The sequence below is a fragment of the Anas platyrhynchos genome, chromosome 16 (genome assembly GCF_047663525.1).
Source record: "Anas platyrhynchos isolate ZD024472 breed Pekin duck chromosome 16, IASCAAS_PekinDuck_T2T, whole genome shotgun sequence".
NCBI classification, from domain to species: domain Eukaryota; kingdom Metazoa; phylum Chordata; class Aves; order Anseriformes; family Anatidae; genus Anas; species Anas platyrhynchos.
In genome coordinates this window covers 9,323,074-9,348,436 of record NC_092602.1, presented here as the reverse complement: position 1 = coordinate 9,348,436, position 25,363 = coordinate 9,323,074, and the positions used below count along the sequence as shown (strand labels likewise).

General features: G+C 55.8%; 4 protein-coding genes across 8 annotated transcripts; 1 reads left to right on the top strand and 3 right to left on the bottom strand.

Moving 5' to 3' along the window:
* Window positions 1–168: 168 nt before the first annotated feature.
* Window positions 169–5,283, bottom strand: LOC113845339 (uncharacterized). Of its 2 annotated transcripts, XM_027470007.3 has the most exons (6): window positions 4,595–5,283; window positions 3,529–3,882; window positions 2,839–3,195; window positions 1,715–1,789; window positions 464–606; window positions 169–338 (listed from the first exon to the last, which is right to left on the bottom strand). In XM_027470007.3, exons 1-6 carry the CDS (start codon window positions 4,638–4,640, stop codon window positions 285–287), a joined length of 1,029 nt encoding a protein of 342 aa, XP_027325808.3. In that variant the 5' UTR covers window positions 4,641–5,283; the 3' UTR covers window positions 169–284. The 2 variants fall into 2 exon arrangements, with proteins under 2 accessions (XP_027325808.3, XP_071880531.1); XM_072024430.1 differs by having other exon boundaries at window positions 3,529–5,283.
* Window positions 5,284–8,157: 2,874 nt separating this feature from the next.
* LOC113845338 (polymeric immunoglobulin receptor-like) lies at window positions 8,158–15,892 on the bottom strand. Of its 4 annotated transcripts, XM_072024507.1 has the most exons (7): window positions 15,762–15,878; window positions 15,189–15,400; window positions 11,535–11,888; window positions 10,845–11,201; window positions 9,722–9,796; window positions 8,500–8,642; window positions 8,158–8,375 (listed from the first exon to the last, which is right to left on the bottom strand). In XM_072024507.1, the coding sequence occupies exons 2-7, from the start codon at window positions 15,322–15,324 to the stop codon at window positions 8,322–8,324; spliced, it is 1,119 nt and encodes a 372-aa protein (XP_071880608.1). In that variant the 5' UTR covers window positions 15,325–15,400; window positions 15,762–15,878; the 3' UTR covers window positions 8,158–8,321. The 4 variants fall into 4 exon arrangements, with proteins under 4 accessions (XP_071880608.1, XP_038043397.2, XP_027325805.3 ...); XM_038187469.2 differs by lacking the exon at window positions 15,189–15,400 and having other exon boundaries at window positions 15,762–15,892; XM_027470004.3 differs by lacking the exons at window positions 15,189–15,400; window positions 15,762–15,878 and adding an exon at window positions 12,685–13,427.
* An 82-nt stretch (window positions 15,893–15,974) lies between these two features.
* C16H22orf15 (chromosome 16 C22orf15 homolog) lies at window positions 15,975–18,681 on the top strand. The gene is made up of 5 exons (XM_027470011.3): window positions 15,975–16,095; window positions 17,203–17,289; window positions 17,534–17,659; window positions 18,009–18,083; window positions 18,543–18,681. Exons 1-5 carry the CDS (start codon window positions 16,071–16,073, stop codon window positions 18,656–18,658), a joined length of 429 nt encoding a protein of 142 aa, XP_027325812.2. The 5' UTR covers window positions 15,975–16,070; the 3' UTR covers window positions 18,659–18,681.
* A 1,181-nt stretch (window positions 18,682–19,862) lies between these two features.
* CHCHD10 (coiled-coil-helix-coiled-coil-helix domain containing 10) lies at window positions 19,863–21,181 on the bottom strand. Its single transcript, XM_027470012.3, has 4 exons — window positions 21,026–21,181; window positions 20,775–20,943; window positions 20,547–20,700; window positions 19,863–20,124 (listed from the first exon to the last, which is right to left on the bottom strand). Exons 1-4 carry the CDS (start codon window positions 21,079–21,081, stop codon window positions 20,105–20,107), a joined length of 399 nt encoding a protein of 132 aa, XP_027325813.1. The 5' UTR covers window positions 21,082–21,181; the 3' UTR covers window positions 19,863–20,104.
* Window positions 21,182–25,363: the final 4,182 nt, after the last annotated feature.

Genomic DNA, 25,363 nt, shown 5'->3' with positions numbered 1-25,363 from the left:
ATCAGCCCCAGAGGATGGTACAAGGGTTGGGCTGAGCCAGGCTGGACACAGAGCAGCTGAAAGCCAGCTCCACAGGCAGCCAGAACAGCCAGGTAGAGCAGAGACTGAATGTACACAGTCTGTCCTTGAGAGGCTTTAATTGAATACAAAAAACAACCATCAAGGGAGAGAAGGCTTTGCTAGGGACCTTTGCATGATACGCAGTGGAGGGGAACTATTCACAGTACCACAAGTACAGGAAGCGCAGCACAGCTCCCCGTGTCCCACTAGGTCTTCCTGAACTGTCATCGTTGTCCCCAGTCCCCTGCAGTGGTGTTCCTTCCCGGGAAAGTGAGGAGCTGTGAACAAAAAACAGCCTTGGTTACCGCCCAGCAGCCCCATCCCTGGCCCCAGGGCTCCGTCACCAACCCCTGCACTGCTGCAGGACCCAGCAGTGGCTGTCTCTGCCCGGCACCCCACTCACGCTGTACTCTGCCGTGCTGCCAGCGCTGGCACTGACAGCTTCCCCGCCTGTGGGCTGCCTCATGCTGTCCTCTGCGGGCCTGTGGCAGGGATCCGAAGCGTCCTGCACGGTGCGCTGCCTCCTCAGCTTCTTGTGGTGCTTGTCTGAAGCAGAGCAGAGGGGACACAGCTCTGCTGGAGCAGCCCCTGCTGAAATAGCACGGCTCTAACACAGCCTCCCTGCTCACAGACCGGGACTGGTCGCTAGCAGAAGGATTTTCCTGATGGATTTGCCCAACTATAACAGCCTGCTCTGCACCTCCTTGCAGCCCAAAGGCTGAACCCCGTATCACACCAACTGCTGATAGACACGGCAGTCTTCTACCTAGTACTCTACCAGGCCATGGAGGAGCTTTCGGCCTCCTGTCATGCTCCTCCTCGTGACAGCAGGGGAGAGCAGCGGCCTCATGCAGTGCCACCCACATGAGTCCCTTCTGGTCCAGGTGACCCACGCTTGGCCGAGCCCACAAGGGATGCAGCGAGGTGTCAGCAGAGGACGCAGCGCAGGGCAGGTGAGGGCCTGGCCATGTTGCTGGAGAGCCAGAGTCCTCACAGCAAGGCAGGATACAGCTCAGGTCACTGCTGCGATAAGGCCTGAGGTGATATCTGGATGTCCTGGTTTCAGTTAGGACAGAGTTAATTTTCTTCCTAATAGCTGGTGGAATGCTGTGTTTTGGGTTAGGGTGAGAAGAGTGCTGATGACACCCCGATGTTTTAATTGTTGCAGAGCAGTGCTTACACCAAGCCAAGGATGTCTCAGCTTCTTGCACTGTCCTGCCAGAGGGCAGGCTGGGGGTGCAGCAGGAGCTGGGAAGGGACAGACCGAGGACAGCTGACCCAAACTGGTCAAAGGGGTATTCCATGCCATCTGGGGTCATGCTGAACAATAGATAGGGGTGGCTAGCCGGGGGGGGGCCAGACTGCTCGGGGTTCGGCTGGGCATCGGTCAGCGGCTGGTGAGCAATTGCATTGTGCATCACTAGTTTGTACACATTACTAGTAGTAGTACTATTATAATCATTATCGTTATTATGATTTTCCTGTCTTAAGAAACTGTCTTTATCGCAACTCACGAGCTTCACTTTCACATTTCTCTCCCCCATGCCAGACAGGGAGGGGGGAGGGTGAGCGAACAGCTGTGTGGTGTTTAGCTGCCGGCCAGGTTAAACCATGACACTGGGTGAAGCCCAGTATACTTCCCAGTATTACTTACACAGAAAGTAAGAGCACAGAGCCATGACGACAAACGCAACACTCCCCAAAACAACCAGCAGGACAGCCGAGGAGCCTAGAAAGGAGAACAGAGCCTTGTACTCCTAGTTCATATTGTCATGTACACTGGGACGCGCAAACATGCCAGCGGGTTGGTGCTTTCAGTGAAAACGTGGAAGGCTCCGACCTCTGCAGCTGGGGGCCGTGGGTAAGACGTTGAGGAAAAGCTGTGAAAAAAGGCTAACGGCAGTGAGGAGGCCCATCATGGGCATGATCAAACACAGGGTGCCTGCCCCTGGTGTGAGGATGAGGGAACGGGAACACAAGAACCAGCACAAATTTTAAGAGCTTCTCCTCAAATATGAATCACATCTTTTGGGCACCAAATCAGCGGGGACACGGCATGTCCTACACTTCAGAACAGGGGCCTGCTTCATCCTCACATCTGGTATTTCCCAGTTGAGTCATGGTGAGTCCAAATTACTGCAAAATTGCAACTAACTGTGTTCTGGATTAATTGGCCAGGCTGCAAACACAACAAACAATTCTGCTGGGATTTGTTACTGAGTTGCCCTGGATAAAGGTACTTGTGCACATTAATGTAAATGCATTAAAAATCCATGTCATCGTTAGGTAGAAATGAAATTGGTTCCTGAACCTTGAACCATCAAGGCAACCAGTATCTTTTCCAGATAACCCCCCCGCAGCAAGGGGCACGTAACCCGTGTCTCTTCACAGATGACGTTCTGTGGTTTTGTAGACACTTTAAATTTATCCGTGCATCTCACTTTCATGTTCTGTGACTCTGCAAAGCTTTACCGTTGCAGCACAACAGCAGCTCACACTCTGGGCAGCCCGCCCTCTCAGCCCGTTGCAGGTAGGAGCGTGCTGCAGACACAGCTCCAGCTGCTGCCTGCCTGCACTCCCCACGCTCTGCAGGGCAGCGCAAGGCGAACGAGAGGCACCCCGCACGTTGGGATGTGTCCCAGCTGAGGAGTGTCACACGCACCCTGTCATCAAGCCCTGAACAGATCTAGCCCGTGTGTTAGACTGACTGTGAAATACAAAGCCTTAGCAGAGCAGAAGGATTTCACTTGCACACAAGATCCCAGAAAACAAGCTCACCTCGCACAGCGAGGTGGGTTCTCGTCCCTCTCTGCCAGCCTGAAAGCTCTCCCAGGCCCTCACACTGGTACCAGCCGCTGTCCTTCTCTTCCAGCCCGGTAATGTTGAGATGGCTCCGGTGATTTTCCAGGTCAAATACGCTCTGGAAACGACTTCCAGTGCTGCCGCTGTTGTTCTGGAAACTGGATGTGTTTGTCCATGCCACGAGTCGGGGTGGGCTCTGGTCTTGCTCGTGCAGCCAAAAGAGGTAGGTGAAGCTGCCGGGCAGCTTGGCAGGGAAGTCACAGTCCAAGGTGACTTTGCCTCCTGGAGGTACAGAGAAGCTGAGGCCCCCAGAGGCTGCCCATGGCTGCCGACCTGCAAAGAAGAGAGGTTCACGTGGGTGCTCATGTCAGAGCTGCTTTGATGCCTGCATACCGCCAGCTCGGGCAAAGCACCGTGCCCACAAAAGTTGTTGGCGCTGCACAAGCCAGTGGGAACGTAAAACAGAGCTCTGTAAGGCCAGGTGCTGCAATGCAAACCATTCTCCCTTTCCCACCACAGGGCCAGGTCCCTTGCCTGAGCTCTGTCCAACACTTCCCAAAGGCCTGGGGAAGCCACTCAATGACAAGAGAGGGCTACGCTTGCTCAGGGATGCGCAGGTGGAATGCTGGAGGGACAGAAAGGGGAAAGCAGGAGAGACGGACTCACCTCTAACGAGCAGGTGAGTCACCTTTTCGGTCGGGTTGCTGCTCCATATCTTCACATAGCAGTGGTAAGGGCCAGTGTCGTTCATAAGCACCTCTGAGATGTTGAGAAAGCTCACGCTCCTTGCAAAATCCACAGTGCCACTGAAGTGACCTTCGCTGCGATGCACACAGGAGGCATTGGGCCGCGTCATCCTAAACTGGAGAATCCTTTTTGAGATGTTCCTATGGCTCCAGATGAACTCATGGAAGGAATGACCACTGCCGTTGTGCTTGCGGAAAGGACACTCCATCACCACAGGCTCCCCTTCGGTCACGAGAACCACTTGACTCTGAGGACGTCCAAGAGTCCCCGCACCTGAAAGCGAGAGCTGGAGGAGAGCCCTGACTCCTGCTCCCAGGCAAGCAGCAGGCTCACTGGCTCCATCCTGCAGCACTGCGCTGCCTTCAGGTATTGAGCACAGAGCAAACGCCCCAGGCGAGGGCCTGACAGCTGCCCCACCACTTCCATCTCTTTGGGGGGGCACAAGGATGCCCCAACCAACTTCTCCCTCCCTAAACCTGTCCCTAGCTCCAGACAGAGCCGCAGGAAGCCCGGGGCTCATCTGCACGCCCGGCGGCCCCTAAAGCCACAGGAGTCCCCAGTACTCCCAGTACCCTGCAGAAGGTAAGATCTCATCAACTGAAATACGTGATGGGGAAGCGGCAGCGAAGGCTTCACACCAGCAACTGTCAAAACCTAGCAGGCTTATTATTTTTAGCTATCAGCACATTATATCTTGATCAACAAACAGATGCACTCAGGTTCCTTACACCGTGCCTCTGAGCTAGTATTTCTGGCTCCAGTTCAGCACCCAGGCACTTTTGCAGAAGACATCGGGAGCTGTTTGATCGATTCCCTCAATTTCAAGGGTCTCTGGGGAGGCCAAGTGTGACTGGGGACAACAAGCAGCACGAGGGAGTAAGGCTTCCCAAGCACACCCACCCAAAAAATCTCAAACCAGGGTGGGACTGAGGCGGTTCAGTCCCAGTGCCTCCCAGCAGGGCGAGGGGACAGAGCAGGCACTTACCCCAGGGCAGGAGCAGCAGCGGCAGGAGGGCGAGGGCGAGCGCCATGCCCAGCCCGGGCACACTCCAGCAGACAAGACAGGAGGAGGCCTGTGAGCAGCACCCGGCCTCCCACCTCGCAGGGAGGAGCTGCCCGCACGCTACGCGCAGGACAGTGTGAAACAGCTCCGCCAACAGCCCTCAGCATGGGCTGTCCCTCGGCGTGGCTTTGTCACAGAATCACAGAATTTCTAGGTTGGAAGAGACCTCAAGATCATCGAGTCCAACCTCTGACCTAACGCTAACAGTCCCCACTAAACCATATCCCTAAGCTCTACATCTAAACGTCTTTTGAAGACTTCCAGGGATGGTGACTCCACCACCTCCCTGGGCAGCCTGTTCCAGTGTCTAACAACCCTGTCGGTAAAGAAGTTCTTCCTAACATCTAACCTAAAACTCCCCTGGCGCAGCTTAAGCCCATTCCCCCTCGTCCTGTCACCAGGCACGTGGGAGAACAGGCCAACCCCCACCTCACTACAGCCTCCTTTAAGGTACCTGTAGAGAGCAATAAGGTCGCCCCTGAGCCTCCTCTTCTCCAGGCTGAACAAGCCCAGCTCCCTCAGCCGCTCCTCGTAGGACTTGTTCTCCAGGCCCCTCACCAGCTTCGTCGCCCTTCTTTGGACCCGCTCAAGCACCTCCATGTCCTTCTTGTAGCGAGAGGCCCAAAACTGAACACAGTACTCGAGGTGTGGCCTCACCAGAGCCGAGTACAGGGGGACGATCACCTCCCTAGCCCTGCTGGTCACACTGTTTCTGATACAAGCCAGGATGCCGTTGGCCTTCTTGGCCACCTGAGCACACTGCTGGCTCATATTCAGCCGACTATCAACCATCACTCCCAGGTCCTTCTCTGCCTGGCAGCTCTCCAACCACTCATCTCCCAGCCTGTAGCTCTGCTTGGGGTTATTGCGCCCCAGGTGCAGGATCCGGCACTTGGCCTTGTTGAACTTCATGCAGTCGACCTCAGCCCATCGGTGCAGCCTATCCAGATCCTCCTGCAGAACCTTCCTACCCTCGAGCAGATCGACACATGCGCATAGCTTGGTGTCATCTGCAAACTTACTGAGGGTGCACTCAATGCCCTCATCCAGATCATTGATGGAGATATTAAAGAGGACTGGCCCCAGCACCAAGCCCTGGGGGACGCCACTAGTGACTGGCCTCCAACTGGACTTGACTCCATTTACCACGACTCTTTGGGCCCGGCTATCCAGCCAGTTTCTAACCCAACGAAGTGTGCGCCAGTCCAAGCCAAGAGCAGCCAGTTTCTTGAGGAGAATGCTGTGGGAGACGGTGTCAAATGCCTTGCTGAAGTCAAGGTAGACCACATCCACAGTCTTTCCCTCATCCACAAAGTGCGTCACTTTGTTGTAGAAGGAGATCAGGTTCGTCAAGCAGGATCTGCCTTCCATAAACCCATGCTGACTGGGCCTGATCGCCTGCTTGCCCTGCAAGTGCCGCATGATGACTCTCAAGAGGATCTGCTCCATGAGCTTCGCTGATACTGAGGTCAAACTGACAGGCCAATAGTTCCCCAGGTCTGCCCTCCGGCCCTTCTTGTAGATGGGCATCACATTTGCTAGCCGCCAGTCAACTGGGACCTCCCCCGGTAGCCAGGACTGCTGATAAATGATGGATAGTGGCTTGGCCAGCTCCTCTGCCAGTTCTCTCAGTACCCTTGGGTGGATCCCATCCGGCCCCATCGATTTGTGCACATCCAAGTGCCGTAGCAGGTCATCAACCAGTTCTTCGTGGATAGTGAGGGCCACATCCTGCTCCCCATCCCCTTCCACCAGCTCAGGGTACTGGGTATCCAGAGAACAACTGGTTTTGCCGCTAAAGACTGAGGCAAAGAAGGCATTGAGCACCTCCGCCTTTTCCTCATCTCTTGTAACTAAGTTTCCCCCCACATCCAGTAAAGGATGGAGTTTCTCCTTAGTCCTCCTTTTTGTGTTGATGTATTTATAAAAACGTTTTTTGTTATCTTTAACAGCAGTAGCCAGATTGAGCTCCAGATGAGCTTTGGCCTTCCTAATTTTGTCCCTGCACAGCCTCGCTACATCCTTATAGTCCTCCCTAGTGGCCTGCCCAATTTTCCAAAGATTATAAATCCTCTTTTTTCTCCTAAGCTCAAGCCACAGTTCTCTGTTGAGCCAGGCTGGTCTTCTTCCCCGCTGGCTCGTCTTTGGGCACATGGGAACAGACCGCTCCTGCGCCATTAAGATTTCCCTCTTGAAGAGCGCCCAGCCTTCCTGGACCCCTCTGCCCTTCAGAACCGCAACCCAAGGGACTCCACCAACTAGTGTCCTGAGCAGCCCAAAGTCAGCCCTCCGAAAGTCCAATACAGTGGTTTTACTGCTCCCCACCAGGTCACGTCCGTTTGGGACCAAGCCCAGGGTACGGGGAGGCCTCAGGTGCCCGTCATGCTGGGGTCTGCTCAAGGCAACGGCACGGGGTTGCCCCCAGCCTCTCGGCTGCCCAAGGCAGCCCCCCAGGACCATTAACTGCTGTGCTCGGAGGCAGGAGAGGAGCCCACCCGCTGGAGGACACAGCCCCTGTGGGGCAGGGGGCAAAGTGCTCCCCGTGCCTTCCCACCGAGCTGCCCTGGCGTGAGGCTGAGCCCCTGGGGCAGGGCAGAGCGTGAACACCCAGGCTGGGGCGAGGGGGCAACTTCCTCCACATAAGAATCACTTTTAATCACAGAGACATGCTCTCCATGCCTGTTCCGCTTGCTCCAGGGACTCTCCCAACCCACATTGGACTCTATCACCACCCTGAGAGCAGAAATACCAAGTGGAGGTGCGCAAACTCTCCCGGTGCCTTGGAACACAGCCCCCCTGCTGTGGTCATCTCTTGGCTCACGTGCCCAACGGCTCAGCTATGTTTCGTCTTCTCTATCAGCTGGTCTAACAAAAGCAAACACTTCCTCCTACGCAACCTGGACCAATTTACTGTGATGCAGCCTCCCCAGGGAGCAGTGAGAGCAAAACAAGAGCAAAAGGTGGTGGCTGAGGCTCCTCAGAGCCACCATAATGCCATCGGCTGGGAGCGGGCTGCATGCTCGCAGCAAAGGAGGCAGCAAGGTTTGGGTTGTGCCTGGTGGGACTGCATGGCCCCGTGTGTCTGGGCTGTGGCACGCAGCTGCCGTGGTCGTACAACCCCACGAGGAGGCTGAAACGCACTGGCCCTGCTGCTCAGGGCTGGGCAGGGATTTGCTGTCTGTGCTTCCCCTGAGGCTGTGCAGTGTTGGAGCATTTTATTGATAGGACAGCGACAGGAACAGAGACATCAGCACCTCTCTGCTGCCCTGGGTTAGAGGAGTCCCCATGCAGGCCTTACTTCAACCTGCAGAGCTGCCAGGCTTTTCCTCCACGGGAGGAGGATGTGGCTGTGCCTGGTGGGTAGCATCAGCCCCAGAGGATGGTACAAGGGTTGGGCTGAGCCAGGCTGGACACAGAGCAGCTGAAAGCCAGCTCCACAGGCAGCCAGAACAGCCAGGTAGAGCAGAGACTGAATGTACACAGTCTGTCCTCGAGAGGCTTTAATTGAATACAAAAAACAACCATCAAGGGAGAGAAGGCTTTGCTAGGGACCTTTGCATGATACGCAGTGGAGGGGAACTATTCACAGTGCCATGAGTACAGAAAGCCCAGCACAGCTCCCCATGTCCCACTGGGCCTTCCTGGACTGTCATCGTTGTCCCCAGTCCTCTGCAGCGGTGTTCCTTCCCGGGAAAGTGAGGAGCTGTGAACAAAAAACAGCCTCAGTTACCATCAGCAGCCCCATCCCTGGCCCCAGGGCTCCGTCACCAACCCCTGCACTGCTGCAGGACCCAGCAGTGGCTGTCTCTGCCCGGCACCCCACTCACGCTGTACTCTGCCGTGCTGCCAACACTGGCACTGACAGCTTCCCCGCCTGTGGGCTGCCTCGCGCTGTCCTCTGCGTGCCTGTGGCAGGGATCCGAAGCGTCCTGCACGGTGCGCTGCCTCCTCAGCTTCTTGTGGTGCTTGTCTGAAGCAGAGCAGAGGGGACACAGCCCTGCTGGAGCAGCCCCCGCTGAAATAGCACGGCTCTAACACAGCCTCCCTGCTCACAGACCGGGACTGGTCGCTAGCAGAAGGATTTTACTGATGGATTTGCCCCACTATAACAGCCTGCTCTGCACCTCCTTGCAGCCCAAAGGCTGAAAGACACGGCAGTCTTCTACCTAGTATTCTGCCAGGCCATGGAGGAGCTTTCGGCCTCCTGTCACGCTCCTCCTCGTGACAGCAGGGGAGAGCAGCGGCCTGATGCAGTGCCACCCACACGAGTCCCTTCTGCTCCCAGTGCCCCACGCTTGGCCGAGCCCACAAGGGATGCAGCGAGGTGTCAGCAGAGGCACAGCACAGGGCAGGTGAGGGCTTGGCCATGTTGCTGGAGAGCCAGAGTCCTCACAGCAAAGATACAGCTCAGGCCACTGCTGTGATAAGGCCTGAGGTGATGTCTGGGTGTCCTGGTTTCAGTTAGGACAGAGTTAATTTTCTTCCTAATACCTGGTAGAATGCTATGTTTTGGCATCGGGTGAGAAGAATGCTGATGACACCCCGATGTTTTAATTGTTGCAGAGCAGTGCTTACACCAAGCCAAGGACGTCTCAGCTTCTTGCACTGTCCTGCCAGAGGGCAGGCTGGGGGTGCAGCAGGAGCTGGGAAGGGACAGACCGAGGACAGCTGACCCAAACTGGTCAAAGGGGTATTCCATGCCATCTGGGGGCATGCTGAACAATAGATAGGGGTGGCTAGCCGGGGGGGGGCCAGACTGCTCGGGGTTCGGCTGGGCATCGGTCAGCAGCTGGTGAGCAATTGCATTGTGCATCACTAGTTTGTACACATTACTAGTAGTAGTACTAATACAATCATTATTGTTATTATTATTTTCCTGTCTTAAGAAACTGTCTTTATCGCAACTCACGAGCTTCATTTTCACATTTCTCTCCCCCATGCCAGACAGGGAGGGGGGAGGGTGAGCGAACAGCTGTGTGGTGTTTAGCTGCCGGCCAGGTTAAACCATGACACTGGGTGAAGCCCAGTATACTTCCCAGTATTACTTACACAGAAAGTAAGAGCACAGAGCCATGACGACAAACGCAACACTCCCCAAAACAACCAGCAGGACAGCCGAGGAGCCTAGAAAGGAGAACAGAGCCTTGTACTCCTAGTTCATATTGTCATGTACACTGGGACGCGCAAACATGCCAGCGGGTTGGTGCTTTCAGTGAAAACGTGGAAGGCTCCGACCTCTGCAGCTGGGGGCCGTGGGTAAGACGTTGAGGAAAAGCTGTGAAAAAAGGCTAACGGCAGTGAGGAGGCCCATCATGGGCATGATCAAACACAGGGTGCCTGCCCCTGGTGTGAGGATGAGGGAACGGGAACACAAGAACCAGCACAAATTTTAAGAGCTTCTCCTCAAATATGAATCACATCTTTTGGGCACCAAATCAGCAGGGACACGGCATGTCCTACACTTCAGAACAGGGACCTGCTTCATCCTCACATCTGGTATTTCCCAGTTGAGTCATGGTGAGTCCAAATTACTGCATAATTGCAACTAACTGTGTTCTGGATTAATTGGACAGGCTGTAAACACAACAAACAATTCTGCTGGGATTTGTTACTGAGCTACCCTGGATAAAGGTACTTGTGCACATTAAAGTAAATGCATTAAAAATCCATGTCATCGTTAGGTAGAAATGAAATTGGTTCCTGAACCTTGAACCATCAAGGCAACCAGTATCTTTTCCAGATAACCCCCTGCAGCAAGGGGCACGTAACCCGTGTCTCTTCACAGATGACGTTCTGTGGTTTTGTAGACACTTTAAATTTATCCGTGCATCTCACTTTCATGTTCTGTGACTCTGCAAAGCTTTACCGTTGCAGCACAACAGCAGCTCACACTCTGGGCAGCCCGCCCTCTCAGCCCGTTGCAGGTAGGAGCGTGCTGCAGACACAGCTCCAGCTGCTGCCTGCCTGCACTCCCCACGCTCTGCAGGGCAGCGCAAGGCGAACGAGAGGCACCCCGCACGTTGGGATGTGTCCCAGCTGAGGAGTGTCACACGCACCCTGTCATCAAGCCCTGAACAGATCTAGCCCGTGTGTTAGACTGACTGTGAAATACAAAGCCTTAGCAGAGCAGAAGGATTTCACTTGCACACAAGGTCCCAGAAAACAAGCTCACCTTGCACAGTGAGGTGGGTTCTCGTCCCTCTCTGCCAGCCTGAAAGCTCTCCCAGGCCCTCACACTGGTACCAGCCGCTGTCCTTCTCTTCCAGCCCGGTAATGGTGAGATGGCTCCGGTGATTTTCCAGGTCAAATACGCTCTGGAAACGACTTCCAGTGCTGCTGCTGTTGTTCTGGAAACTGGACGTGTTTGTCCATGCCACGAGTCGGGGTGGGCTCTGGTCTTGCTCGTGCAGCCAAAAGAGGTAGGTGAAGCTGTCGGGCAGCTTGGCAGGGAAGTCACAGTCCAAGGTGACTTCGCCTCCTGGAGATTCAGAGAAGCTGAGGCCCCCAGAGGCTGCCCACGGCTGCCGACCTGCAAAGAAGAGAGGTTCACGTGGGTGCTCGTGTCAGAGCTGCTTTGATGCCTGCATACCGCCAGCTCGGGCAAAGCACCATGCCCACAAAAGTTGTTGGCGCTGCACAAGCCAGTGGGAACATAAAACAGAGCTCTGTAAGGCCAGGTGCTGCAATGCAAACCATTCTCTCTTTCCCACCACAGGGCCAGGTCCCTTGCCTGAGCTCTGTCCAACACTTCCCAAAGGCCTGGGGAAGCCACTCGATGACAAGAGAGGGCTACGCTTGCTCAGGGATGCGCAGGTGGAATGCTGGAGGGACAGAAAGGGGAAAGCAGGAGAGACGGACTCACCTCTAACGAGCAGGTGAGTCACCTTTTCGGTCGGGTTGCTGTTCCCTATCTTCACATAGCAGTGGTAAGGGCCAGTGTCGTTCATAAGCACCTCTGAGATGTTGAGAAAGCTCACGCTCCTTGCAAAATCCACAGTGCCGCTGAAGTGACCTTCGCTGCGATGCACACAGGAGGCATTGGGCCGCGTCATCCTAAACTGCAGGATCCTTCTCGAGATGTTCCCATGGCCCCAGATGAACTCATCCAAGTAATCACCGCCGCCGTTGTGCTTGCGGAAAGGACACTCCATCACCACAGGCTCCCCTTCGGTCATGAGAACCACTTGACTCTGAGGACGTCCAAGAGTCCCCGCACCTGAAAGCGAGAGTTGGAGGAGAGCCCTGACTCCTGCTCCCAGGCAAGCAGCAGGCTCACTGGCTCCATCCTGCACCACTGCGCTGCCTTCAGGTATTGAGCACAGAGCAAACGCCCCAGGCGAGGGCCCGACAGCTGCCCCACCACTTCCATCTCTTTGGGGGGCACAAGGATGCCCCAACCAACTTCTCCCTCCCTAAACCTGTCCCTAGCTCCAAACAGAGCCGCAGGCAGCCTGGGGCTCATCTGCATGCCCAGTGAATCCTAAAGCCACGGGAGACTCAGTTACTGCGACTGGCACATCCCCGCTCAGAGACAGCACAAAGCTCTGCCAGGAACAGTTTCCTACCCAGTGCCAGGTGGGCTGCCTAGACAACAGCAACCCTGCAGAAGGAAAGATCTCATCGACTGAAATATGCGATGGGGAAGTGGCAGGGAAGGTTTCACCCCAGCAACTGTCAAAACCTAGCAGGCTTATTATTTTTGGCTATCAGCACATTATATCTTGATCAACAAACGGATGCACTCAGGTTCCTTACACCGTGCCTCTGAGCTAGTATTTCTGGCTCCAATTCAGCACCCAGGCACTTTTGCAGAAGACATCGGGAGCTGTTTGATCGATTCCCTCAATTTCAAGGGTCTCTGGGGAGGTCCAGCGTGACTGGGGACAACAAGCAGTACGAGAGAGTAAGGCTTCCCAAGCACACCCGCCCAAAAAATCTCAAACCAGGGCGGGACTGAGGCGGTTCAGTCCCAGTGCCTCCCAGCAGGGCGAGGGGACAGAGCAGGCACTTACCCCAGGGCAGGAGCAGCAGCGGCAGGAGGGCGAGGGCGAGCGCCATGCCCAGCCCGGGCACACTGCAGCAGCCAAGACAGGAGGAGGCCTGTGAGCAGCACCCGGCCTCCCACCTCGCAGGGAGGAGCTGCCCGCACGCTACGCGCAGGACGGTGTGAAACAGCTCCGCCAACAGCCCTCAGCGTGGCTTTGTCCCACCAGGTCACGTCCGTTTGGGACCAAGCCCAGGGCACGGGGAGGCCTCAGGTGCCCGTCATGCTGGGGTCAGCTCAAAGCAACGGCACGGGGTCGCCCCCAGCCTCTCGGCTGCCCAAGGCAGCCCCCAGGTCTGGCCCCTGCTGTGCTCGGAGGCAGGAGAGGAGCCCACCCGCTGGAGGACACAGCCCCTGTGGGGCAGGGGGCAAAGTGCTCCCCGTGCCTTCCCACCGAGCTGCCCTGGCGTGAGGCTGAGCCCCTGGGGCAGGGCAGAGCGTGAACACCCAGGCTGGGGCGAGGGGGCAACTTCCTCCACATAAGAATCACTTTTAATCACAGAGACATGCTCTCCATGCCTGTTCCGCTTGCTCCAGGGACTCTCCCGACCCACACTGGGCTCTGTCACCACCCTGAGAGCAGAAATACCAAGCAGAGGTGCACAAACTCTCCCAGTGCCTTGGAACACAGCCCCCCTGCTGTGGTCATCTCCTGGCTCAGATGTGAGAGCTAGAGAGAGCTGTGAAACCACACCACAGCACCTGGGAGGAAAACATGGGTCCTCCACAGCCCAGAGCTGTGTGCTGCAGCACAGCGAACCCTCAAAGGTGTCAGATCTGGAAACCAGGGTCAGAGGACAACAAGCTTCGTTTAGGCAGGCCCTGCAGTGAGAGCTGCAGCACAACCGGCCCCAGCTCTGAGAGGCTGCTGGGAACCAGACTTATGCTCTGCTCTGTGGTTTCACAGCTTCTCAGGAGAGGAATCACAACAAATGTGCTGTGAGCACAGCTCTGCCCACACATGCCCTGCTGCATCAAGCACAGCCATAGGGCCCTTTCTCCATGCGAGGAGGTTTGGAGAGAGGAGATTTGTCCACAGAGCTGTGAGTACAGGCTACGCAGCACAGCTCTCCTCATGCCTCAGCGTCTGTACTAGCTCCCACCATTCAGTCCTCAGGACAGGATTTCACCTGTGGGTCTTGGTACCTCTGCAAGCAAAGGGGATGTTGCTACAGGGGATGATGTTACAGTGCCCTGTAAGCAGTGCTGAACACCTGCACAGCAACATCTGGGTGCTAAGCAGCTGCTGCACGAGCAATGCAGATTGCTCTGGTGGCACAGAGGGGCAGGAAGCAACTGCCTGGGCAAAGCACAAGAGCAAATGTGAACACAGCCCCCTGCTCCCCCTGTACAGCCTATTCCCTCCTGCTGGTTGTGCAATAAACAAAAACTCACCCAAATAAGCAGGTTTCATCCCATGCTTGATATGTCAGTGACCAAGATATCACTATCTCTGTCAGGCCAGGGCAAAACCCAGAGCAGGACTCCCGCTGCACCACCCTGCACCCCACTGTGCCCTACAGCTTCCTCCCTGCTCTGCCAGGCAGTGATAGCAGTCAGCTCATCCCATCCCACTGCTCCCACTGCCTGGTGGGCCAGGGCAGGATGACAACAGGCAGGGTCCTCGGGGAGGTGCTGCTGGTGACATCCGACCACCTCAGAGAGGAGCCCGCAGCCACCCTCGCATCGATGCCAGGCACAGCCATGCAGGCACAGTCTTGTTATAAATGAAGTCTCAACTCAATCTGAATTTAGTAATATACTTATAAAAAGGTATAAAAGGCAAGTAAACAGCGCTGGGTGTGCAGGGAGTCTACGCTCCACCAACACACACACACGAACATCAAACATTTCTAAAAACAGAACATCGCTTTTACATACTAAACCCGAGTATGCCTATCCATATTTACAATCAGAAAAGGTAACAAACAATCCTTTAAGTTCCATGACTTAACAGTCTCCATTTTCCATTCCTTTTGAACAATATGTCTTGCTTTAAGTTGTCAAGCAACTCAGTCTTTAGGCCTTATGTATCCCGTTCTTCCTGGATCGAAGAAAAGCATATCCATCTCCTTGTGAAGGCCAATGGGCCTGGGTCAAAAGGCACGTCCAGGTCAGCAGGGGGTGGAACAGCAAAGGCCTGCGATGGCTGTAGCAGCAGAGGGGCCAGTGGCGTAGAATTCAGATCAGTAAAGGAGCCCACAGCTCCCTCACTGTCTGGCAAGCCACATGTTTCTGACTGTGGTCCCACAGGGCTCTGTAAGGCCTCAGAGACTGCTCGCCAGGTGCCGAGCAATCCCACTGCAACCTTGTCGTTTTCAGTTGCAGAGTCCCACACCTTGACCTCAGTTTGGTCCCATATTTCAGGCTCATAAACTGTCCGATTGTTAAGAAGGAGAATAAGCTGTAAGGTTACCAGGACAGTCTTTGTTCCTAAGGACGTACGATTCCCCATGATGTGCAGCTGCTTACCAACAAGGGGCAGTTGTGTGCTGGCTCCGCTTCTCTCAGCTCGAGCTTCTCTCCAGCTCTGGTGTGCCCATTTCCAGCAACTTTCTGTACGAGCTTCTCTGAGCGGTTTGCTGAGTTTGGCCGAACCTATCTTCATGAGGCAATCAATGTGCCTGTTCCCATCCCGGTCTCTGTTCCGCTAGCCTGTTCCTTTTCATTCCTTCTTTCTGCTTCTTTATTGATGACATAACTTCAACACATCGCATTGCCTTTTTTTTTTTTGAGGGCAGGCTCCCCTCCTATACCCTTCTCCCCACAGCAGTTCTTTTCAAAACAACTTTTCATTGCTCAAACAACTTTGAATATAACAACAGCAAACACACAGAAACTTCTATGCCTTAAGGGCTAGAGAACAAGAAACCCGAGACTGCATGGAGTCTCCTGAACCACCCTTCTTTGTTCCCTCTAAACTTTTATATTCCTGATGGCCTCATCGTTAAGAGTCTAATGTTATCTCAACCACAGGGCTTTCCAACCCCCATGGCCACATTCCCAAATCTCCCCCTTCTTTATTAATATCAACCGTTTTCTCACCACTCCATAGGTAACAGTCTGGCACTCAGCGGGGCTGCAGGGCAAACAAGGGGCAGGAATCAGCAGCACAGCGAAGAGACAGACTGGGAGCAGCCTCCTGAAAGGCCGTTAACCAAGCCCTGCTCTACCCCTCCTCTCCCAGCGCCCAGCCACAGGCAGCTCAGGAATCTGCAGTGGCCGTTCCCCGTTGCTGGGAAATCTGCTCCTGAAACCACCACAGCGTTGGCTGGAAACGCTGCCCCTCCTCTCGGCACACAACACCAAGGCACTTTGTCACCCCGCTGCCTGCAGCCCCTGCCAGGAAGCACGATGTTCGTCACGGTGAGATACGGAGGTACGCGGGGAGAGCACTGGCTTCAAGCAGCTCTCGGTGCCAGGGGGTGGCCCCACGGGGAGGGAGGGACGTGGCACCTTGATGCACAGCAGCACCCCAAGGCCAGGGAACAGGGCAGCAGAGCTCTACCAGAGCACATCAGCACGCTCTGCTCCAGCTATTTACTTTAAAAAGTTACATGATGGGAGGTATTTAATCCCTACATGCTGACTCACAGAGGAAAACCATGTCAGCAGAGCTCGGTTACCCACAGGAAGGGAGGCCAGGCGAGGGGTGGGTTACTGGGCTGCAGCCAGCACCACCTGCTGGGTAGGACTCCCTCCAGGTTGTCCTTGCTGCGTGTCCCCAGCTTTGCAGCTCTGAGGAAATCGCTGGAGGGGGCTTTGCTTGCCCAGACAGAAGCAGAAAGTCACCAGGCAATGACGGCTGCCAGCAGTTCCTCTGCTCCCCGCTTTGTGGGAAGGGTTCCCCCTGGCTCTAACTCCAGAGCTTGGCTTCGGAGTGCAATATCCACAGCAGGGAACGAGGGAACAGGCAGACTCTGTCCTGGCCTTGCCCCCACTTGGCTAGGAGCCTTCACCTGACCCCAAACACTTGGTGCTGCAGCTGCCAAACACACTTGGTCCTACACCTTTGCTCCCTCTGCTATTTCAATTGGCTCCCCAGCTCTGGCTGCTGACGTTTGTCAGCCCTGGGGATTTCTCCATCGTGACACACTCGGTGAGAGTTCATGGCCAAAACGTCCCCTGATGACTCAGCTGAGATGCCCAGCTCCTTTCCCTCGTGACCTGGACAAGCTCGTGGAAGGGGAATGTCAGGGCCAGGGCTCGTGGATTTTTCCTGCTCCTGTTTGAGGAACCTAAATTAAAGGACAGATGCTTCACCAAGCAGAACAACTTTCCCCAAATCAGAATGCTCATCCCAGCCCCTAGCGTGGTGCGTTCCCAGCACAGCAGACACAGCCCATAACACCACAGGCTCAAAGCCCTGCTCAGAGGCCACACAGGGCCCCCCGCTTTGCTGCCCGTGACAGCACCCCTTGGATGTCAGCGGGGCCCCCAGATCCAGGGAGACCTCACTTACTCACCTCTCTCTCCCTGCCCACAGCCAACTGCCAGGAGCTGGTGAACCTGCAGAGCCGCGTGCTGGCCCTCACCGCCCACCTGAGGAGGAAGTGTCAGTGCAGGACAGGAGGTACTGAGTGCTCACGAGCAGCCACCGCCCCAGGACAGACCCCTAGAGAAGCAGCAGTGGGTACCAAAAGGGTTGTGTGGGAGTTGCAGCCCATCCCAAAAACGCAGGGGAGGCAAACCTCCTCCCCTGCAGACCCCAAAACGTTCTCTTCATAGCGTAACTTGCCAAGTTAACACCTCTAAGCCTGTACCAGCTTGTGAAGGTTGAAGGGGCATGTGGGATCTTCACATCTCTTCCCCTCCAGAGTGCATCGACCTCGTGGATGAAGCAGGAACCCTGATGAACCTGAGCAAAGTGGAGAATCCTGCAGCTGAGTATGCCAGTAAATACCTACGGGAAAGGCAGCGCTACATCCTCGTCAGGGTCATCAGTAAGTTCCTCAGCAAGGCCACACAGCTCATCCTCCAGGCCAGGACGGGTCTGCTGCAGGGGTGGGCAGCACTGGAGGAACTGCCCCGCACACCAGTGGCACCTTGTCACAGCCTACAAACAAGGCTGTGCCTTTGGACAGGGTCTGCCCAGCAGTTGTCTGGACACCACACAGTAGCTGTCAGAAAGAAAAGCCAGCTCACAAAAACACTAGAGCTGTATCCTGAGACTGAGGTAGCAGCTCTGGGGGAGGAGCTTCTCACAACAGAGCCACCTGCCCCAATTCCAAGTTTTGATCCCAATTTTCAGCCAAGACAGGGACTGACCCACTTTTCCCATTCTGCTGCTAGGAGAACAAAGCACTGAAGCTACCTGCTATGAATCCTTACTGGAGAACCTGGGGAAACACCACCCTGACCTCGCAGGTAAGAGTCAGGCACCCAAGGTGTCTCCAGAGCAGCTGAGAGTGCAGGCCTGACTCCCCCTGAACACCATCCAGGGGACAGAGCTCCTCCACATCACCATGCCCCCTCAGAGCACAGCTTTGGGGCTGGTACTGCTGTGGCAGCATTATTGTCACCTGTGGGTATCCCCAGGTGAAGTCAGGGACAAGCAGCAGGCAGAGCTGCTCTGCAGAGCCCCTCCTGGCTGTCACAACAGCAGCACCACTGCCTGCCCTCCCCACACCAACCTGTACAGGGCACAGCCCCACAGCTGGGAGGCGCGCAGGGCAAGGAGTCAGCTCCTGGGGACAGGCAGGGAGGGACAACACGAGCTGGGGGGACTCAGAGGCCCACCTCCCAGCTCAGCATCTCCTCACTTAACACACCAGTGGGCAGCTGACACAGCAGGAAAGCACCCAGCTCTTGGGGTTTGCTCCACAGATCGGCTGCAGAAGCTCTCGGCAAACACCCCGATGAGAGAGCAGTGGAGGAAAGGCTCCTTGCAGAGGAGGGCTCAGCCCAAGAAGAGCTCAGAGCCGAAGAGCACCCCCAGATGAGGAAAGGGCCTGATGGGAACAAGCACAAGTGCAGTGACCACCGCCAGGACTCACCATGGTGCTGCCCAAGCCCCCAGCCCCACCAGGACCCCCACTCTCCTCAGATGTTCTGCAACTAAAGCTGCACTGGCAGCAGACAGCACCCTGGCCAGGCACAAGCAGCTGCCTCCTGCTTCAAGGTGTCATTCACATTCCCACACCACCACCTGCACTGAGCAGCAAGGAACCACACCTCCTGCCTCAGCTCTCTGGGTAAGCCTGCCCTGAACAGCACCACACCAGCAGGGGCCTCCTAGAGGCTCACAGAAGTCCACAGAAAAAGTCACTGAAGGGACAGCCAGGGTGTCAGCCGCAGAACCATTGCTGGAACTTGCCAGAATGGGTCAGAAGACAGCACACACTCGCTGCAGGTATGCTTGATAACCTTCCCTAATAGCCTATCCATGCAGACCAAGAAATGTTTAATTTGGTGTATGCTGAAGGCAGCAAGGTGAGACTTCCTTACAGTGGTTCCTCCCTGCTCACAGTGGAGCAGCTCAGCACACAACAGCGCTTGGCCATGAGTCTCTGGCACCTTTCTAACTTGGCCACCGCTCAGGAGAGCACAAGGCACCCCAGCTAGGCACAGGCACAGCTCAGAACACCAAAATTCCATCAAACATTTAGGTTCTGACATTTGAAAGGGACAGGACCTTCAAGAGCCCCCTATGATCTGCTGCAAAGCAGGGTCTCCTGAGAAGAGCCTGCAGGCAGCCGTAACGAGGCTGATCTGCCATAATGGCAGAAATAGAAAGCAGCCCTGAGCTTCACCTTCAGCTGGTGACCTTGGGAACATTGCATAACTCCCTAAGGAAGATCAGCTGGCTGTATCCGAGTCATGCAGACAGACAGGTCACGCTTTCCTAGCTCCTGGGTCAGAACAGGAAGAGATTATCAATGCAAGAAGAATGTTACTGAAAATACTGTCGGATATCTCAGATTACCTCTCTCCAGCCCCTGCTCTGGCTGGAGTGCTGACACTCCGGTCTCAGCTCAGTTGTGGATCTGCTTTTGCCAAGCCACGCAGGCACAGTTCTTGCTGCTGGGCTGCACCTCCTGCTTGCAGAAATACACAAAGATATGCCTGGCCCTGAAAGGGGATCATATGGGTAATATTTGCGTAGCTTAATTCACGCTCAAGTATTAAATAAAGGAAAAGCACAGGTGATAGTTCCAAATAAGCTTCTTTATTTCTCTGTAGTAAATACAGCACTATCTGAACTCCAGAATCATAAATCCAACCGTTCCTTTACTTCCCTACTACTCCAGAAGTAAGTTACCCCAGAAGGCTCCGATCTGGTCAGCCTGTTCCCTCCAGCACATCACCTGTCCATCCTTCCTTCCACTCCTTGCAGGCATCAGGGCTCTACACCAGGCTCTTCTTCTCCCTACAACTGGACAGATTCCTCACAGGAGAGAGGAAACACCTGCATGGGAGAAAACAAGGTCAGCATTAGGTGCACATTCCAGCAGCTGCAGTTAATAAAACTCTCCTGCTTAAGTTGATCACCTTAAGACTAAGACATAAGGACTGAAATCTGCTGTTAACAGGTGCAGCAGGAACTAGGAAAGCGAGTGGTGAAAGCAGCAGGCTTCTCAGGGCAGCAAAAAGGAAGCTCTGTGGAATTATCTACGATCCTGTCACCTTCACAGACACAGTCAGGGCCACTTCTGCCCTTTCCGGTTCCCTTCGTCATTCCAGGTGACACAAGAGGCACTCACACGGGCAGAGCCACTTCCTACGTGCAGCCTTACAGGGCAGGGCTCGCTCGGCAGCCTGTTTGCACAGCCTTTAACCCCTCTGGCGCTCTCCCAGCCGCAGCTCCCTCCCCCCCTCGCCCCCACTCACCGTTACTGTACTTGCACTGCTTCAGCGCCTCGTTGAAGCCCTCGCACAAGGTCAGGTCCCTCTGGGTGGTGGCGCACTCCAGGAACTGCTTCACCTCGTAGTGGCAGGGCCCGAAGGGCGGCTGCTGCTGGGACGGGGGCTGCTGCCGGGGCTCCTGCGGGCGGGGACGGGGTCAGGGAGCGGCCGGGGCCCCTCGGCACAGCCCCGCAAGGACATTCGGGCTCCTACCTGCGCCGGGGCCGCCTTGCTGGGCTCGGAGGAGCCGCCGAAGGCCCCGGTGAGGGCGCTGCCCACGACGTGCCCCACAGCGGAGCCCACGGCCACGCCGGCCGCCGTGCTGGCCATCTGCGCCATCAGCCCGGGCTGCGCCGGCGGCACCGGGGCGGCCGGGGCCGGGCTGCGGGAGAGGAGCGGGTCAGGGGGGGCGGGGGGCGGCAGCGGAGCCCCGCCGGGACCCCCCGGGCCCCCCCCGCCCGTACCTGGCCGGTGCCGGTGCCGCCGCGGGCCGCGCCGCGCTCCTCCCGCCGCGCGCCATCGCCTCACACTGCCCCTCCCGCCCCGCGCGCCGCTTTAAAAGGCGGCCCGGCCGCCACGTGACGCCGCGCGCATGCGCGCCCTCCGCTCCCGAAGCCGCGCCCGCCCTCGCCCTGCTGAGGGCAGGAGGGGCTGCCCTGCCGCACGGGGGGGCGGCCCCGTGCCCGCGCGCGTTCGTGGCCGCCAGGGGGCGCGCGGGGCCGCGCCTCAGCTGAGGGCAGGGCGGGCTGAGGGGGAGACCCGCCTGTTACACGCGGCCTTTGCCTTTCCCCCACTAACGAACAGGAGATGTGTTTTGCCAGACTGCCAAAATGCCCGTGACGAGCCCCGGAGTGGTGGCAGCTGCCCCTGTGCCCCTCTCCTAGCCCCAGTCCCCGGGGGAAGGGCGTTCACAGCTCCTGCAGCCAGCCCGCCCCTGCAAGGCACAGCCGCCCCAGCAGAGGGGGACAGGAGCTGAGGAAAAAAAGGGGAGAAAAGGACGAACTCAGAGAGCACCCTGCTGGGAGGAAGCCCCCCCGGAGGGACCCAGCTCCACACAGCAGTGTGGAGGTACCGCACCGCGTCCTGTTCCTGCTCCAGCGTCCACGGCCCCAAAAAGAAGCTGGGCATGTGCTGGAGGGGATCTGGGGGTGTAGGGGACGCGAGACATCCAGCCCTGGGAAATGAAGGCTGCCTGGTCCCACCACGCACACAACAACTTGCTGAGGCTGCCTGGGCTTCAAGCTGAGGGTGTCCCTTTAAGCTGCTCCTCTGGGACCCTTCGCTTTGGTTAATTAGATAAAGTTGTTCCATGCTGGGGGAGGAAGGGCAGGTGCTGAGCAGCCTGGCCACCGACGCTTTGCTAATGAGGTAATTCTGTGTGTCTGCCCGACCAGGCTCTGCGGGCACAGCCCCACTCAGCCCTGTGCCCACAGCCCTGTGCCCAGGTCCTGCTCCAGCAGCACCCAGTCCCTCAGCACAGCCCTGCTGGCAGCCTCTCCTCTGGGGGTTGTTTCACACAGCCCGTCTGCAGCTGAGCATCCCCACAACAGGGCCCAAAAACCTGCTAATTCCCTCTATTTTTCAGCTTAAATATTATCTCTGGTTCTATCAGGTAACTTGTTTCTGCCTCTCTCTTCTGCCCCAGAAGATCCCTCCTCACATAACAGGTATTAGGGTTTGCTTACACTTAAAAGGTAATTTAGGATTAAGGGACCCATAAATCTGAAAGGCAGCAGTTAACTTAATTCCTGACTAGTTCTGGAACGATTCAGTCAAAAATGGTCCTTTCTGAGTAACTCAGCACGCTGGCAGGCCCCCTCCAGTCAGCAGCAGGATCGGGGAGGACAAGGTTTGTAAAAAGTGGGTCTCATTTTTCCCACTGCTTTCCCTCTTGGTCTGAAAGCAGATAACAATCTCCCCCTTTGGAGCCAGCCTCACTTAAATCCTCACACTGTCACCGCTGAGATGTTGCTACAGCGATCTAGGAATTCCCCGAGCGTTTGGACTTCACGGGGTTATTTCACAGGTAAGGAATGCACCCCTCTGCCTCCACGGGTCTCTCACACGTCTCCTTCCCCTCCATCGGGGCGACAGACGGCCGCCCTTTCTTTCCCAGTCTCGCAGGGCGGCTGCTGAGGGCACGGTGCCACCCCCATGTTCCCACAAAGCCTTCTCCAGGCGGCTGCAGGGAGGGACGTGGCGGCGCGGCGCATCCCTTCCACCAGCAGGTAGCCACCAGGAGATGCCTGCAGAGCCTCCTGCCTCCCCAGCTACAGGTTGGCGCTTGGAGTGCCCTAATTACTGCGTGCATGGGCAGATCTGGGCAGTGCTATGGGTGTACCTGAATTCGAGTTATTTAGGTTAACAGCAAATTGCACGGGGTGGTTGCTCAGGGATCTGGGCAAACTATTCAAAGAAAAAAGAAAGCGTCTGATGAATTAGCCAATGTTTTTGTTTGTGGGCCATCCCAAAAAAAAAGAAACAAAACCTCCAGTTCTTACCAATGTGTTTGTTACTCAAAATTACTCCGTGAATCATTTATGACTGAATAGATCACAGTCAGTGGGTTTCTCATGTCCTGTTTGTATTTGTATCTTTGAGCCCTGGCTGGCCCTAATTTTGCTTGTGCTGAGTGGTTGATTTCAGTCTCCCAAGTCTGCACAGAGCTTTCAAGTCAGACCTAAATATGCAAGCCCCACTTTTTTTATCCTGTGAAGTTTTTTGCAAACAAGTTGCAACTGACAATACAAAATTGAGCAAGCTGCTGCCACTACGAGGAATTCACAGATTTTTCATGAGCACATGGGCTCGTTTTCTCCAGTGTTGCCTCTCTGCTGGCTCCTCTGACAGACAATGAAGCAGTAATGTCAGAGGGAGGTGATACCCGATGGCACATCTGCTGCAGCACGGCGCGTGGCTGCACCTCGCACTGAACGCCACGGGCTCTGAGCACCCACTTCCCACACTGATCTCTTGCCACCTGCATCTTTCCTCTGTCCCTTTTTAGCCAAAACACAAGGCTTTGAAATGAAGTACTTGCACCGCAGGGTTGACTCCACTGCAGAGTCAGAGATGAGAACAGGGAGGAATTAAGAATTGTGGTGTTGAACTGGAGGAGCCGCAGATGGCTCGACAGGACTGCACGGGAAGCGAAGGCAGCGCTGCAGAGCGTAGTTTCAGCTTTCAAGTCTTGTGCTCCCAAGATCTACATGCCATTTCTTGGATGTGGTTTGCCCTGAGGGCAATCTCAACAGCTGTGAAGTTTCAGCAGATGAACAATGTAGTTTTTAATAAATTTCACAAAGCAAACAAAATGATTTTAACTCATTCCTGTAAGCCCACTGTCAGTGCGAAGGCTCTTCCTGACTTGAACCCATTCATGTCACGAGTGCTCCCCATTTGAAACCCAGGGCCTGGCTGCTGGAGCACACCTGAGCTACCGGCTAGATTGCTCTGCTCAGGGTTTTCAGGGAGCCCTTCCCCATCAGAAGTTGTTTCTCTCAGCCATGCCCCTGGATCCTGAGAGGTGTAAGTACATTTCTGCATTTACCAGTCCCCCTACCCCCCCAGTAACCTGCTCGTGCAGAAAGGCACCAAGCGGGGAAGCTGGATTCATTTTTCCAGGGGGCTGTGGCCTCCCAGCTGCTGCACAGACTGCTGAGTCGTGAACTCCAAACCTTGCAGGAGGGATTCCCCTGGTCTCCTGGTGCGGAAAGAGGAGCCATGTGCTGATCCCAGTCAAGGGCTGATGTCGTTAGTTGCGACTTAAAAAGGGCCTGCGTGTCCCTGAGTTCCTCCATTAGTCCTAGCCAAGAAATCACCTCTTCCAAATCACCTCCAGCATCTACTTGGACCACGAGGACAGGAATCACTGGGAGCAATGTGAATTCACCTGCTGAGACAAGATGGCAAACGTGAACCCTGTTTTGTTTCCTCCTCCACAGCAGAGTGCCCATAAGCAATACAACAAAAAAGTCAGGGCACGTTTGTTTTGTGTGTAGCTGAAGGATCTGAGCAGTAAGGCTGCAGTTTGCTGCCTTTTCTCCAGACAGGATCCGCCAGGCTGTTCCACGGAGTGCACAGCGGCGAGCTCACACACCCTCACAGAAGATCCCCGTGCTGAGCAGCCCTGGAGCGATCTCACACCTTCACAGGCTCCCTGTCTTACCTGCGCTGTCCCAGCTGATGGGCTTGGGGCTTGGCATTTCCTCCTCATCCACATCTACCCAGAGGCCATTCCCCTCCACTCTGCTCCCTGTCTGGTCTCACTTCCCTCCCCTCCGCTGCAGACACAGCAAACATCTCCGGGGAGCTGCTCTCGGCTGCTTTCCCAAGCAGAGCGCTGCGTGGGGACTTGGGGCTCAGGGGAGCCTGCAGTAAAACAACACGTGAGCGAATTCAGGAGCGAGGACGGAGGCTGTGTGTCAGGCAGAGGCATCTGTGACCTTTTAGGAGGCTGTTAGCACCGACTCACGAACAGCTACTGCTTTGAACTAGAACATTACACTAGCAGCTGCCTGCCCCCATTTCCCCTTCCCAAGCAAGGACACAATGCCTGTATGGTGGCCTGAAAGATCCCGAGCAATGGTGCAGCCTCTGCACACACAGCCCACGGCCACCTGTGGCTCAGGGCCCTTTGTCTCAGCTCTCCAAAATGTCTCAGCACCACATTGCGCTCCCCTGCCCCGCTGATGCTGTCCAGCCCAGCAGCTCCCAACATCTGCTCTCGGTTGGAAGTTTCTTCCTTTCCTTTTCCTTCCTCTTTGGAAGAAGCTGATGGTGTCTTTTCTTTGCACAGAGGC